Source organism: Gorilla gorilla, chromosome 2 (genome assembly GCF_029281585.2).
Source record: "Gorilla gorilla gorilla isolate KB3781 chromosome 2, NHGRI_mGorGor1-v2.1_pri, whole genome shotgun sequence".
Classification (NCBI taxonomy): Eukaryota; Metazoa; Chordata; class Mammalia; order Primates; family Hominidae; genus Gorilla; species Gorilla gorilla.
In genome coordinates, this window is record NC_086017.1 from 62,774,869 (window position 1) to 62,790,404 (window position 15,536).

Consider the following 15,536-nt stretch of genomic DNA (forward strand, 5'->3'; position numbering starts at 1 on the left):
ACGGTGAGGGAGGCTTGAGTTTGCTTTGCATTCACATGTCCTGAGGGTAAACACCCCCAAATGCCAACACACACACTGGCCAACACGACCTTTGGCTGACAGCTGGGTCGCTACCCTGCACTGGAACAGTTTGCTGAGCTCTAGGACTGCTTAGCTCTGCTCTGCTGAGACCCTAGCTGAGCAACTTTGTCAAGTCACAGGCTATAGACAAAACCACCAAAACGAGGAATTGCTTGGCAGGCCGACTATGACAAAGCCCCCTCGTTTAAAGCGTTTCTTTCTATGCAGATACCTAGCAGACACTTCAGAAAACTCTAAGTGGAAAGTATCTTCATAAGCTTGTCTCTGAGTATGTTCATCTTTCCTTGCATACACAGGGTACCTCAGCTGGAGCCTCTAGGAAGCCCGCCAACTCAACAAGGCAGTGCTGACACTGGGACATGTGTGTGGGTGGTGCCTGTAACAGTCTGCATGTTTACGCAGCTTGAAGAATGGGCTACCATGTATGATCTGGCATATACGTTCTCAACTGCCTGGACCAAGAGGGTCTATAAACCCTACATAGTAAGGCAAGAAGTCTATCAAAGCACCAGAATGAGAAATTCTTGCAGAACCAGAATCCTCCCCAGAGACATTAATATATATAAGTAATCTTCCTTCAGGACAAACCTCCCCAGATTAAAAACAAACAAACAAACAAAAACAAGGCAACGTGTAAGTGGAGAAAAAAGTGATTTTTCTGCATAGGAAAAGGAACATAAAGACAGTGGTCTGAGGGGTCACTGAAATCAGGGAGGTGAAGTAAGGAAAATTACCTCACAGCTTGTCTGCAGAGAAATGGGTTCACTCTACAGTCAGAGCTGGTCCAACAGGAAACAATAGTGTTGGCCATCAGGACTGGGGAAGCATTCCAGAAGACAGGCAGTGAGCCCATTGCCTCGAGGGCCACGGGTACTCAGAAGGGAAAAGACTGTGATCTCAAAAACAGTCCCTCAAAGGACAACGGCTGTTTAAACTGCTCAGAACAGACTGGTTGGTATTTAAAATGTTTGAAGATAACAGAACTGAGAAAGGATGGAGTGGCCTCACCTTAATACACACTAAGACTTCCCTCCCTCAGGGCTGCGAGGGGGACCCTCGTCAGGGGAGCCTGGCCTTCAACAGACGCCCCTCCTGGCAGCTCCGCCAGACTGAGAAGGAGGGAGGACTAATAGCCCAGGACAAAGCCAAATGGCTCGCAGATGTACTTCCTTAAGGCTACTTTGATCTCGTTCCTCTTCCACCTTAGAGATTTATTCCTCTTCCCAGTAGTTCAAGAAGGAAAAGCCTCGCAGTTCTATTTCAACAGGACCAAGAAATCTGAGAGATAAGAAGGGCCCCATCCTGACTGCATCCCAGTCAGTGGGCTTCTTCTTGTCCAGCTCCCAGAGTGCCATTGCCCTGGCCTGCTCTGTCTGCTTCTAGGTAGGGGGAGGAGGCTCTTGCTCTCACCTCCATTTCTGTGTCAGGGCAGACATAGCTCTAGCCTTTCCAGCTCTTCTCCCCATCACTCCTACCCACATCACCCCAGGACCCACCAGCCATTTCCACAAGCTCTGTCCACGTCAAGCCTCACAGGGAACAAGAGACTGCTTTCTAGTCCAATCTCTGCACACAGAAAGTACCAACCACAGTGGGATTTGCACATGTGCTCACGCTGAAGATTAAGTAAAGAAGTGAATATGTCCCTGAAGACTCCACTCAGAACACATTCAACCCGATACACTTCTCAGCTGCGAGCAACTCTGCCCTGTCATCACCACATTTCCTTCTCTGAATCACAAGTGTCAAACCCTAGGGGACAAGCCGGGCCATCAGCATCAATCAAACCTATGGAAACAGCCAGAGCTAGGCTAAGAAACCTCAGGTTAGGGAGCAAAAGAAAAATTTAACCTACAGTTCCTTCAGAGAGAAAGGATGGCTGTCTGGAGGACAGAGAAGTAGGAGGGGTATGAAGATCCACTCACCATGTCTTGAGAACACACACATACAGTACATGCGCCCAAGTCAGCAGCAGATTTTGGCTAAGTTGTCACAAATTATTACTGTGGGAACAAGTGGGTATTTGTTTAGCAGAGAAAAAGCAAGGCAAGTTGGGACTGAAAAGGAAAGAAAAAGTGGCAAACATAGACAGTTGGGCACTTATAAGACTTATCAAGGACAGGCCACCAGAAGAACGCGGTATCCATGATCAGAGCCTCTTCAGGGTTACTTAAAGCCTGAGAGAATTCACTCAAAGAAACCCCAAGTTATAAACAAGCAAGGTGGCCACTCCAGCAACTGGACCCCACAAGACAAAGGCACACAGCTGCAAGATCCTTCCTGAGTACCCCAAAGCATACTTTCTGCAGGAACTCTCCACTCTGTCCACACAAGCACAGTGGGGAAGTTTTGAGAACAAGTCATTTTTGGAATTAATGACTCTGCACAGATAGTTATAACCTTTCCTTCCCCCTAAAACGCAGTCACAAGGGCACTCCTAGGCTTACATGTCGAGCAACACTTCTTGTTACTTTAATAAGGGAAGGATGCACACGATGAAAAACAGAAGCCCCCCCTCCCACCCCTCAACAGCACACATGAGAACAGGGTGGGGGCTTCCTTCTCTATTCAGCCACTAAGGTGCCCAAGTTTAATGGAAAAGGAAACTTAAAATATAAAGAATGAAAGTGGAAAGGGAACAGCCAGGGGAAGCTATAGATGCGGCTTATTAGGAAAGCTTGGGACAGAGATGGAACAGGTGGGCCTGTTCCGGAAGAAACGAGGAAGGGGATCTGGGGAAGAAGGCAGACCGGGTGGGTTCTACCCTGACAAAAGGGAAACTAAAGCTGAGGAAGAAGGGCCACGGAGAGGGAGGCGGGTACTGGGAAACGGAAGGCATGGCCCTAACACTCCAGGTGTTGAGAGGGATGCAAAGTAGCAGGATTTAAATGTGAACGGAGAAGGCATATCCTTGAAGAGTGAAGGGGCAGAAAAGACCTCAACATCGCACTGGGGATTGAGGGATGTGGGTTCTAAGCACGAAGAGCCCCTGAGAAGGGGCCGACAAGAGGATGTCACCCTTGGGGGTCATGATTCCAGGCTGGGAAGTAGGGTAACAATTCGAGATGGTAAGGTGGGAGGTAGGCGAGTTTTAGACTGGCGTCTCAAAAGACAGGCGTTTAAGGTGGAAAGGGGAAGGGTCACTCCTGTCTGGAGGCCACAGCGAGTAGGTGAGGGGCTCGGGCTACCCCTAGTGCAGGAATACCCAGCCTGGGTTTGCGGGGGAGGAGCAATTCGGGTCCCAAGGCCTGAACTCTCCGCGCAGGAGGGGCCCCCAGGGGGGCCGGGCCGCGGCTGCCGCGCAGGGCCTCCGGAGGGGCGGGGGGTCCCAGACTCACGCATTAACGTGCTGAAGGCCACGACGCCGAGCAGCCCCTGCAGGAAGATGCCGAAGCTGTGCATGAGCGCGCCGCTCTCGCAGCGGCCCGCCCCGGACGCGACTGTGGAGGGCGGCCCGCCTGGCAGTCCCCGGCTCGCGTTCCCGGCGGGGCCCTGCATGGCAGGCCTCGCGGGAGGGGCGCGAGGGCCCAGGGCCCGCCCGGCCTCGCTGCCTGCCGGCGCAGCGCCGCCAGGCCCGCAGCCGGGAGCCCAAGCCTGAGCCGGTACCTCCGCCCGGCCGCCGACTCCGCGCCGCGCGTAACCCGACGTCTGAGATCGCAGTGCTTGATTGGCGCAGCCAAGGTTGGGGCGGGCCTCGGCCGCGGCAGCTCTCCCCACCCGCCCCCGAGGGGCGGGGCTCCGGCCGGGCCAGGGGGCGGGGTCGCGGGTCCCACTCCCCTCTCCAACCCCGCCACGCCCGCAGGTAGACAGGCCAGGTGAGCCGGGCACCGCAGACCGGAATGAGAGCCTGGGAATCACGAGCTCCAGGTCCGGAGGTAGGAGCTGGGACGGCCTGTGGTCAAATTATTTTTCCCTCTAAGGCAAATCCCTATATCCTGGAGAATTTATTACCATTCCTGAATTCCACCCTCAGAGATCCTGATTCAGTAGTTCTGGGGTGGGGCCCAATAGTTTGCAGCCTGGATTATTCTGAAGCAAGTGAATAAGGAAAACAATCTGAGACTGAGTACAGGAGTCTTCCCTCCAACCCAGACATTTGAGTCTTTTTCCTACTTCCCTAGCTAAAGGCTTATCAAGGCCCCAAGTCTATTTTCTTTTTTCATAGACATAATTTAAATGGTCACCTGAATCCAATCACTTTCATTTGGAAATATACCAGGTTTCACACTGAAAACCTGACGTGCACATGTCCCACCTTATTCACTTGGGGAGCACAACTACCTTTAGAGTGTAAAAGACAAATGGTTGGTATTTTCCAGGCTCCAACATCCCCCTGCACACACACACTCCCACCTAACCCTTTCCAACTTCTCAGAACATGTGCTCTGCCTTTAACAAGACCCTGAGTCCCCATTCTCTCACCCATTCTCCCAGCCCAATCTGGGCTCTCTCTGGATACCTTCTTGTTGGTGCTCTAGAGCCGCTGACCTTCCTGCTGCAGAATGTCAGTGAACACATGGTGTAAGTCCAGTTGACACTGAGCTACGTTTTCAACAGTAAATATCATCTCTAGGAAAAAGTTTCCTATTAAATAGCCCCCCAGATTCCAATTACCTAAGAGGGTTATATGCTAGCTAAAAGCTTTCTTGGTGAACAGGAATATTAACCTGATTAGAGAATAAAAATGCAATTCTCCAGCCTTCTCTTACATTTTCACACCTGTGTGCCTTTATGTAGCATTCTAGCTGCATGGATGCCATTCCCTTTTCCCTGCTCCATGAACTGCTCCTCATGTGTCAAAGCCTTTCTGACCTCCCTCTCCCTCTTGTTCCCACATTACCTAGTGTATACTGTTCCACCAAAACTTTTCAGACTGCTAAATTTGACAGCTGTACACATGTCTCTCTCCCACAGCTAAGTGTGAGCCTCCTGAGGGCAGGAATTATTTTTATTTACCCTTCAATTCAAATTCAGTATAGTGCCTGGTACAGAGAACATGCGACAAAATGCTTAATTTAAATGGAATTTTAATTTATAAAATTTTAAACTCTCCACAAGTACTGGCCGTGGGCAAATACAGAAAATCAGATTAAGAAAATAAATGGATAAGGGAAAATTAAAATTGCATGACTGTCTTTTAGTCTAAGAGGGATCTTATGAGGATGCTCAACAGTTAACAGTACATGTTTAGAGAGAACCAAACAAGAGGCTACGTCTTAAAGCAGAAGAGATTGTGGTTGGGCATAAGGAGACTATTGATTGCTTGAAGACACAGACAGCTCAAGGAAAATTGGACACAGAGCTGAAAAGTGATGTTTTTGACAAAGAATTGTTCTGCACATCCAGCTGTGGAGGAATCCTTAAGGCTCACAGAGGAACAAACAAGAAGCAGTCTTCAGAGATCAGGGGCGGAATCCCCAATGTCAGGAGCAAGGTTGCTGTGGGGAAATTCTACTCTTCCTATCTTTCCTGAACTGGAATTAAAAAGCACCTAAATCCAGAAGGTAAAGGATGAGACAGCAAGAGAGGGGGAAGAATTCCGGAGTTTTATTAAAGTAGGAAGGAACTTCTCATCTATTTGGAAATGATTCTCTGAGGTCCCGCTGGAAAGAGTTTTAAAAAATTTACTCTGGCCAAAATGCCTTCCTTGCTGTCAAATCAGCACAAAGTTAAGGTTCAACATAGCTTAAGACCTGTTCTCTTTAGTTTTCTCACAACCACTTAAAACTGTCATAACGTACCACCAGTTTATATACAATCATATTTACAAAAAAAACACGCAAAATATTAATCCAAAATAGTTTTTTTAATCCTTTGAAGTTATACCATCAAACTTGATGGGAGTTATTTTAATAGGTATTCTTGTGCATACTTCTTAAGTGTACTTTTATCTTCAATGCATAACTTTTGAAATTAAGAGGAAAAACAGCAAGCAGGAAGGATACAATGCAATAAGCATTTGATTTTGTTCTAAATGAGCAGCTTTTTAAAAAAAAGGTAAAATACATTAAACAAAGTGCATCAGTTCCAACAAGTTAGTATTAAAAAGAGGCCTAAGGACAGTGCTGGAACCAGCCAGGAGTCCCTCCCTGGCAGGCCTCTGATTGTCTTCAGAGAATATTCAATGAAAAAAAAAAAAAAAAAAAAGGAAGAAAGGAAGGGAGGGGAAAAGAAATGAGCACTTAAAATCTCAAGAGAAACATTCAAACTACCGTCTCCAGAGATTCTTGCAAAAGGAGCTAACGGACTGCCCAACTTTAACTCTGCCTAAGCTTTGTAACCTCCCTCAATCATCTGCTTTGTGACTTGATTTGCCCTAAAAGCCTACCCTCATCCTTTCAGCACTTTTGTCCACCTCCATTCTGCCAAGCTAGGTATGCAGTTAGATTGAATAAACCATGTAGAAACCCTCAGGCCTGAGTTTCCACACATCCTGAGAACAGGCACCCCCATCAGCAAATGGTGGCACCATTTCACTAGAAGGCACCATTTGCCTCCAGAAATAATGGGAGACCCTTGCCTCCCACAGATCAGGGTCCGTGCTTTTCTGCTGGTGCTGGAGACTTATCTGGCAAGGCTGTGGCTTGCTTCTCTCTTAAAACAGTCCTTTGTGATAGGCCATAGCACCACGACAGACCCAATGGTGTATTAAGTCAAAAAAGACTCAAGAAGAGGGAGTTTTAGGCCTACTTCTCTATCTCCCCAACTCTCCACTCCTGGTTTTGCTGGTTCTTGTGAAAATCTCAGGCTTCTTAAACACCATACCCAAGAAAATGACTCTGCAGTGCATTTGCTGCCCACCACCTTCTACACCTCCCCATAAAGCTGCCCTCAGAAACAAGGCTACCTGTGTGGTCTGGGACAAATACTGAAAAAACACCCCTGAAACCACCCTTGGAGTGGGCCTGGAACCAGATCCATTTCGACTGAGCATTGAATTTAAAACTTACGCCCAAACTCTAAGTCATAGGTAGCTTGTTTGGATAAATTCAAGTTTCCAAAGTATGCACATTCTCACATAAGGGGTGGGAGTCATCAAAACTCACTAGTAAAACATCTAAAGTGAACAAAGTCAAGGAAGAATTATAATCGCAGGAAAGTAACATTTCTTTTTGGTTTTGCAGGAGGCTCTCTGTCCTACGATTTCTGAGTCAGCACCATGACAAACATATGGTTGCTTACAGTGGACCCAGGAGCAAGGAAATCCAAGCTTGAAAAGGGGGCATCTGGTCCCCACCAAGATTTATACTTCATTTTTTGTAGTGATGCCTTCTTCTCATTTAGTTTCATAAGACCAACAGATTTCCTACTGATAACACAGAACACTTCTGAACTGGTGTGTGCACACACGGCACATCCTCAATATACAGGATCAGAGTTCAAATCCAGGGTGTGTTCCACTGTTGATCAATTAAACCAGTAAATGGTGTCTCAAATAGAACAATCTTTGGTGATATAGGTGCCAAGTAAATATAATTGCCTGTGATAGTTTTCCCAAATGTTCCCATCTAGATTGCCTGATATTCTATGTGTCCCTCAGAAACACTTTTTGGCTTGAGAGAGGGAAATGATTCTGAGTCCCACCCTACCTAAGGCCTCCTAAAGCTTTTAAATTGTATTCAGGTACCACATTAGTGACTGAATTGGTACTAGAGAGCAAGTAAAGTGTATCCCGGTCCTCTGGAAGCTAAGGTCCAATGTCTTCTCTCTCACAGTGAGAATATTTTACTTCCAGGAGAAAAGGCATATTAAGGCTAAGTTCTGAACTAGTTTTCTATGTTTGCTTCTACCATAAGTCAATAAATATTTATCAAGAAGCTCATCTTTTCCAGAGGTTAGAAAGTACCCTTCCCTGACCTCACATATCTATAACATAGATAAATGCTAGGAGCCACCTGCATTGCTGAACAAAGGCAGATAGCGTACAAGCTTCCACAAATGCATTCCCTGCGTTAGCCACTTCAACTCTGCTTCAAATGAGAAGGATGAAGATGGTGTACAAAGGAAAACAGCATAGTCCCCAGAAGCCCTCAAAATCTAGTCAAAATGTCACAGAAAAATCTGCATGTGCAGCAAAAAGGTTTCCCTAGCACACTAATTGAGCAGTAATAGTCTAATATTGGTCAGCCAGCTTTTCAAGGTCCAGGAGGATGAAGTAGTCCATTAACCTGTTTTCTAAACTTGTCAATTCAGGGTAAAAAAATGAGTCATGAAAAATTTTCTGACCTCAGGCAGGCTGTGGGCCCAGCTGCAGGTGAAATCCAGACAAATGCAGTCCCTTCACAATGTGACTGTTACACATTTAAGAAGTTGGTCTCTCTAAAAAACAAAGTTCTTGCACCTGTGTGCAACATACCAACATTTTACCCCAACATGGTGAGCTATTATCTGGCTTGAAATCTGTTTCAGCATCACAGTAACCAGAACATCATTGTTATCCAGCCCAGTCCCAGCAGCTTTGTGAGGTAAATTAAGTCCAAACTTTAAGTTAAAAAAGTGCCCTGTGCTAAATTCCCAATTATCCTTGCTTACATAATATACAGGAGTCGGCGCTGGGGGATATAATTCTTTATGCAATTGCCTAATAAACTATGCCTTAATAGGAGAATGCAAGAAATATTAAGGGAAACTCAACTTACTTGACCATTTAGAGTCACCCTTTCTCTAGGAGAAGGCTGAGCCTGAATAATCATGGTATAAACAAGCCTGTTGGGCTCTGACTCTACCCAGATCAGAGACTACTTAGGGCTGTATGTTTTGCCCTTCGGGGCCTTCATCCCCTCACCTGTGAAGGGAGATGATTCTTAATTCTGTGGTTTCTGGAGAAGTCAAAAGAGAGACAAAATAAAGCATTCATTGTTCCTGTGTTTGGTAAATTCCCTCTTATAGGAAATATATTTCACTTTCCTAAATAAGATAATAACACGAGGCCCTAAACATTAATTTCAGAAATTCTGTTCCATTGTTCTTCCTCAAGGGGCCCTCTTTTCCTTAGTACCTTGACTGAACTCTCAGGAAATTTCATTAAGCAAGATTACCACCACTACCCACCAAAAGCTTAATGTTTAATGCTAATTATTCCCTAGCATTCCCTATATATCTTTCTCTTCCACAGACACAGAATTAAATTTTTAAAAACTGGATCTCTAAGTTTCAAACATATTAATTTTTACTTAAATGAAGCTTCTTCCCAGATAGATCTGGTAGGAACCTAAGTGAAGGGTTAATGATTTAATGTATGATTTAGTTGCAGGGCTTGAGTTAAGTTGGTTTATGAATTACCCAATGAAGAGAGGCTCCAGATTATTCGTCAATGTCCACAAAAATAGGTTGGGGTGGTGGGGAATGGGGAAAAAAAATCACAATCAGTTAAAATTTGCTGTAATATTTCCTTATATTTGTAGAGCTGTTTAGAATTCACCCAGTTTGCAGGATTAAAACATTTTCAAATCTTGAGGAAGAATGATTGGGTTATAAATTTGCAGGTGATTAGGATAAAAAAACATTCAGCAAAGCAAACCATTTAAGGGAGACAACCTATGTATGTTTTTCCTCACTCCTCATGACTAGAATAGTGTAGCAAACGCTATTATTCTATAATAGCTAGCAATGGAATAGTAAGTGGAAATTCACCTGGAGTTTCATGTTAACTTGAGCTGGGCTAAAAGACACACTTAAAAGAATACTGAGTTGTTTAAATGGGAATCCTCGGACTAAAGATTATATTCAATTTAAAGGATTAGCTGAAAAAAGTCTAAGTGTGGCTAGGCAAAGAGGTTTTCAGAATCCTTAACCACATCTCAGTATTTATCCTGCCAGTGAGGACACTGCTAACAGAAACTCCATGCTCTGCGTTACCCTCCAAAACATGTTTTCTGTGCTGTGCTTCTACACTGGAGACACCTGGAAAGAAGGACAAATGGGCTTCGCTGTGGGTCCATGGAACACCTACTGATTTTCACCCAAAGTAAAGACCTTAGAAATGAAACAGAGGTAGACAAACAACTCTAGAGAAAAGTAAACACAAAATAAGTCACTGAAGTCCCTCTGAGAATGAATAGGAAGAGGGCAATTAAACATAAATACTAACAGTCTTGGTGATGTTACTTAACACAGGCAGCCCGGGCTGGGTCAAGAGGGAGAACAGTAACAGTAGAGTTCTCAGATCAGGTCAGTTAAGGAACTGGTGTAAGTGCCCCATATAATGTTTTTAAGAAAGCAAACAGTTTCCCCCCCTCCAAATTCTGTCATAATTTTAGTGTTCATGTAGCTTAAAAATGGCATCATACAAAAAACCTCATACATGGCTGTAAGCTCAATTATCAACAGAGGTAGTAAACAAAGGAACTCCTAAGAATCGATTTTAAAATGATCAAAGTGTGACTATACATTCAAAACCCTAGAGCCACATAATCATCCCCAAAATGAACTGTTTTAATTTTAAAAAGCTTAAAAACACAATGACAATGAAGCACTGATATGCCTTAGGAACAGTCCCAAATCAGTGCTGACTTAAAGCTAGGTCCTCTCTTTCCAAGAAAAAGAAAGCAGAGAACAAAGTTCAATCTACAATGCGAGGGAACAGAATGAAAACAACCAAAAGGGTGCTTTCCAGCAGCCTAGGTTATTCTTTGTTTTCAGGCCACACCACTGGAAATGCTTTTCTTCTTATATAAGTCTTTTCCTCACAACCTTTATTTTTTAAAAACTGCCATCTGCTGAACAAGAGATGTCCACATTTCCACAAGCAGGTGATCCACTTCTGTGCACAGTTTTTGCTTCCTCACTGTGAGTCCTCCTTCCCCGAAAGTGCAAAGAGAGCAAGCTGATACCTGCAGGCCCCAGAGCCCCAGGACTATTCCAGCTCCACTTATAAAGCAGGGTGAAGGATTTGCTGCATTTGTGCTTCAAAGATCCAGCTCACTTTGGTTGTCCTTCTCAGTTGGCAAACTGCTCATAAAAAGCAAACTTGATCCTCTCTATGTGATGGCAAAGTTTGATGGCAGGGCCCAATTTTAAGTCCATGCATTCTTGAACAGTGGGAAGGGTAAGGAGCAACAGGGCCTGCCCATCAATTTCCTGTTAAAGCATAAAAGACAAATTATCTGTGATGTGCACATGACAGGCAGCTTGATCATGACAGCCTCTCCTCACTTTAGCTTTGTCAAAACTGGAATCCCTATGCTTTCCTTTCCTTACTTTTTCGTCTTAGGTATCACACACTTCCTTTTAAGTGACTCCATAGTCTTCCACACTAATGAAGCTTCAGAATTAATAAAGTTTTACTGAAGACAATAAAGTTTTACCAAGGATAAGAATCCATTCCACAGAGTCTCTGTCCCATAGAAATTTAGTAAACTGACTAGTCCTGTAACTGGCAACTAATTGTGCCATCTTTTTAGAGGGTTCCTTCTAAATCTGAAACAAAGGATTAACTATCAACTTCAATGTTTTCCTACTCTGTAACATTCATAAAAACCCGATAAGCTCTTGAATCTCCCTAATTTTCTAAACAAAACTTATTTCAATGTTTAAGGCCACTGACTGTGTTTCAGCAAGCTTGCCTTAAAACTGACCACCACTCTAGAGCCTAATGTGACAGATGCTATTTTTTTTTAAACAAGCAAATCATTTTTTTTGAAAAGATGTGGACAATTAAGCATGGTATGCTTGATATTGGACGGATGGAATCAAATTCTTAGGAAAAACTGGAATGCAATGATAATCTCCTTCAACTATGAAGCAAGTCTGATAAATAACTTTTTATCATCTTTGACTCCTAAAAATGGAATTACGACAATTCTTGTCTTTTGGATCAAAACATTTTTCCTAAAACTTGTAAATAAATTGTTGACTATTACATCCATAATTTATTGCTAAAGAGACATTACTAAAAATTATAGGTATCTGTGATTACCTGGTCTAAGAATATTCTTGCTAATGGAGCACAGTCAGTGGATCTGATGAACCGCACAACGTCTGCCACACTCCACTTCAAGGGGTTACTGTCCAGGTGAAGCCTTTCAGCAACTTCGATCCTTATTTCCTTCATTCCCCACAACACAATCAAACCAAATGGTGTTAAGGCTATTTTATTCTAAAAAAGTCTCTCTACCTAAATTCATAATCTTTCAAGACATGATTTAAAGTGGTCTTAGGACATGATTTCTCCCAGCAAAGATGGCAAAGACCCATGTGCATCAGGTACTCAGGAAATGTCTGTCTTTTATAATACGAAGTATCAATGGGAAAGAATTTATCTCAAAGTTCCAGCACAGATAATTTAGACAATTTAACTAAGAAAAACAGGGTGCTGAAGAGAAGAGGATGATAATTCCATTGAGAGAAGGCTTAACTAAACTACCAGGAGGAATCTTTACTGCTTCTGTTCATGGAATATTCTTAAAAAGCAATCTAGTTTTTGAACACTAAATTGTTCTTTAGTGTTATATATATGTTATAAAATGTTCATACGTATATAGTAAATATATTAAGCCAAATGGCTTAACCAGAATCAAAAGGATAACTTTTTTCTACAAAACCATATATATTATGAAACATATTAAAAAGGCAGTTTTCCCAAAAATAAATGACAAGCTACAAATAAGCTAGCAATGGGGCTTTTTTTGTTGTTGTTGTTAAAACAAGCAGCTACTCTGACAGAGACTTTCCCCCTATAAGTAGATGATCTCAACTAATCCTTGAAACACATGTAAATCACTGCATTTGGGGTCACTTTACAAGAGACCCTGGAAATTCTACATAAGTCTGTATTGAAAGAAGTAGAATGTCAATATCACTAATAATCATATTCCAGACGGAAATTCCAGAGAGAAAGAAATAAAAAAGAAACTATTTTTTAAATGGTACCTTTGGTGAAGGAGGTTTATTTTCATCATCAGAAAATGAAAAGGTGCGAAGCTCCCTTTTTCTCCTTTGTCTATCTGGAGGCAGCGATGTGGATATCTCACTTTGGGTGGGAGAAGAGGAGCATGACTTTTTTTCTGACATTTCTGATTCTTCCTGTAGCTCATCCTGCTGCTCGGATGTACTGCCTTCACTTAGGGAATCATCATCCCCTTCATCTGGGTCATCCTCATCTTCACCCCCACTTCCCTGCAGGAAAAGGAGAGAAGTCTCATTGAAATTCAGGACATCAATCCCAGGTTTCATATGATTTAAAAAAAAAAAAGAAAGAAAAGAAATTCAGGACAAACCAGTTCTTGGGCCACAAAACCATCTTCTATTGGCCAGAGATCTGAGTTAGAAAGACCTGCAGGTATTCTGTGTCCATACTATAAAGCAGTGGTCACTTGGCTTCGAGACATTACAGGCACATCACAGATCTCATACCTGGGGAGAGCCCGCTGGGGTATTATCAACAGATGCAGAGGAGCGTTTCTTCTTATGAACAAAAACATTTTTCCGCCTCTTTCTCCTCTTACTGGCTTTTTTCAGGGCACAAGCTAAGTTACTATGCCCACCAGGTGGCCTCCCAATTCTTTTATTTTTCTTCTTTCCGTAATAGTGTGCTAAATGTGGATGACAAAGAAAAATGAAGTAGCTTCATTATTTTTGTGTACCTCACAACCACAAGAGATTTTATTAGCATAGCAAAAAACAGGTACATTGTATTTGATTGGGGTTTAAATTCCATAGAGTGGAATAAACAGATCTGAAGTGCACGGTTTGACTAGTACTGAATGATCCCTCCATATCAAAGTATATAGAACATCTTCAACCCAGAAAGCTCCCATGGTCCCTTCCCAGTCAGTACGCCTTACTAGAAGCAGCCACTATTCTAAACGCTATCACTATAGATTAGCTTTGCCTCTATGGAACCACACAGTAAGCACTTTTTTGTGTGTGACATTTTTTTTTTTTTTTTTTTTTTGAGATGGAGTCTTGCTGTGTCGCCAGGCTGGAGTGGAGTGGCACGATCTCGGCTCACTGCAACCTCTGCCTCCCAGGTTCAAGCAATTCATCTGCCTCAGCCTCCTGAGTAGCTGGGATTACAGGCACACACCACCATGCCCGGCTAATTTTTATACTTTTAGTAGAGACGGGGTTTCACCATGTTGGCCAGGATGGTTTCAACCTCTTGACCTCATGATCTGCCCGCCTCGGCCTCCCAAAGTGCTGGGATTACAGGCATGAGCCACCACGTCCAGCCATGTGTGACTTCTTTTACTAGGCATAATGTTTTTGAGTCGTGTGTTTTATTATATGTTTCTTTTCTATTTGGATATCTGGTTGTACCAGTGCTATTTGTTAAAAAGAATTTCCTTTCTCCCTTAAATTTCTTCATCTCTCTTGTTGAAAATCATTTAACCATGTTAAGTTTGGCTCTATTTCTGGACCCTGTGGTCTGTCCCATTGTTCTATTTGACTATTCTTTTTTTTTTTTTTTTTTTGAGACAGAGTCCGTCACCCAGGCTGGAGTGCAGTGGCACGATCTTGGCTCACTGCAACCTCCACCACCTGGGTTCATGTGATTCTCCTGCCTCAGCCTCTTGAGTAGCTGGGACTACAGGTGTCTGCCACCATACGCCCAGCTAATTTTTGTATTTTCACTAGAGACGGGGTTTCACCATGTTGGTCAGGCTGGTCTTGAACTCCTGACCTCAGGTGATCTGCCTGCCTCGGCCTCCCAAAGTGCTGGGACTACAGGTGTGAGCCACCGCACCCGGCTTGACTATTCTTTAATGCCACACTCTTGATTATTATAACTTTATGGTTAAAAAAAGAGAGAGACTAAGTCTTCCAACTTTATTCTTTTTTCCAAATTGTTTCAGCTATTCTAGATCCTCTGCATTTTCATATAAATTTTAGAATATACATTCCAGAAATGAAACATACATATTCTAGCTGAGTTATGTATTAAAGTAATATCAAAATATAATACAATTTTATGAAAAAAATTGAAATTTTCTGAAGGATATGAATCCATTTGACATCATTCAAATTACTAACTGGGAAAAATAACTGTCCTTCTAAATTCTAGGCTAATTTCAACTATATTATTGTGAAAGATAAATTCAGACAAAAGGCACAATAAAATCCACATATCTTCCCCTCACATATCTTCCTTCAGAGTAGTGTACTTATATATGTATTTATATGAATAGTATTTTTCACTCAGCTCCTAATAATTGCAGTTTCCTAAACTAAGTGCTGAGTCTGATACAAGAAGCTAAGATAATTCCTACTCTTAAGGAGTTTACAATCCAATAAATATAAATAGAAACTAGAAGGTTAGACTTATAAGATTTTGTAATTTAAATACTGATTAGAAAGCTCGTCATACTAAGTATGGACCTTGGATCAATAGCATCAGTGGCATCTGGGAACTTGTTGGAAATGCAGATAGATACTCAGGACCCAGATACCCAAAGACCTGATACATCAGAAGCTCCATTTTAACAAGATCCTTCAGTGATCTGCATGCACTATAG

At 42.9% G+C, this 15,536-nt stretch overlaps 2 protein-coding genes across 8 annotated transcripts in view; both read right to left on the bottom strand.

Annotated features, from left to right (window-relative positions):
- LOC101132751 (store-operated calcium entry regulator STIMATE) overlaps window positions 1-3,721 on the bottom strand; it is a 67,057-nt gene extending 63,336 nt beyond the window's left edge. The window contains exon 1 of one of the 2 annotated variants that reach the window (XM_019023641.4): window positions 3,420-3,721. In XM_019023641.4, the coding sequence (XP_018879186.3) occupies window positions 3,420-3,579 (160 nt within the window). In that variant the 5' untranslated portion in view covers window positions 3,580-3,721. The remainder of the gene's footprint in view (window positions 1-3,419) is intronic. The other variant, XM_055382661.2, reaches the window with a different exon arrangement.
- A 5,729-nt stretch (window positions 3,722-9,450) lies between these two features.
- SFMBT1 (Scm like with four mbt domains 1) overlaps window positions 9,451-15,536 on the bottom strand; it is a 147,456-nt gene continuing 141,370 nt past the window's right edge. For all 6 annotated transcript variants that reach the window (XM_055382663.2, XM_063703851.1, XM_031009406.3 and 3 more), the window contains 4 exons: window positions 13,435-13,613; window positions 12,952-13,197; window positions 11,999-12,127; window positions 9,451-11,160 (listed from right to left, as the gene is read on the bottom strand). In XM_055382663.2, coding sequence (XP_055238638.1) covers window positions 11,020-11,160; window positions 11,999-12,127; window positions 12,952-13,197; window positions 13,435-13,613 — 695 coding nt within the window. In that variant the 3' untranslated portion in view covers window positions 9,451-11,019. The remainder of the gene's footprint in view (window positions 11,161-11,998; window positions 12,128-12,951; window positions 13,198-13,434; window positions 13,614-15,536) is intronic.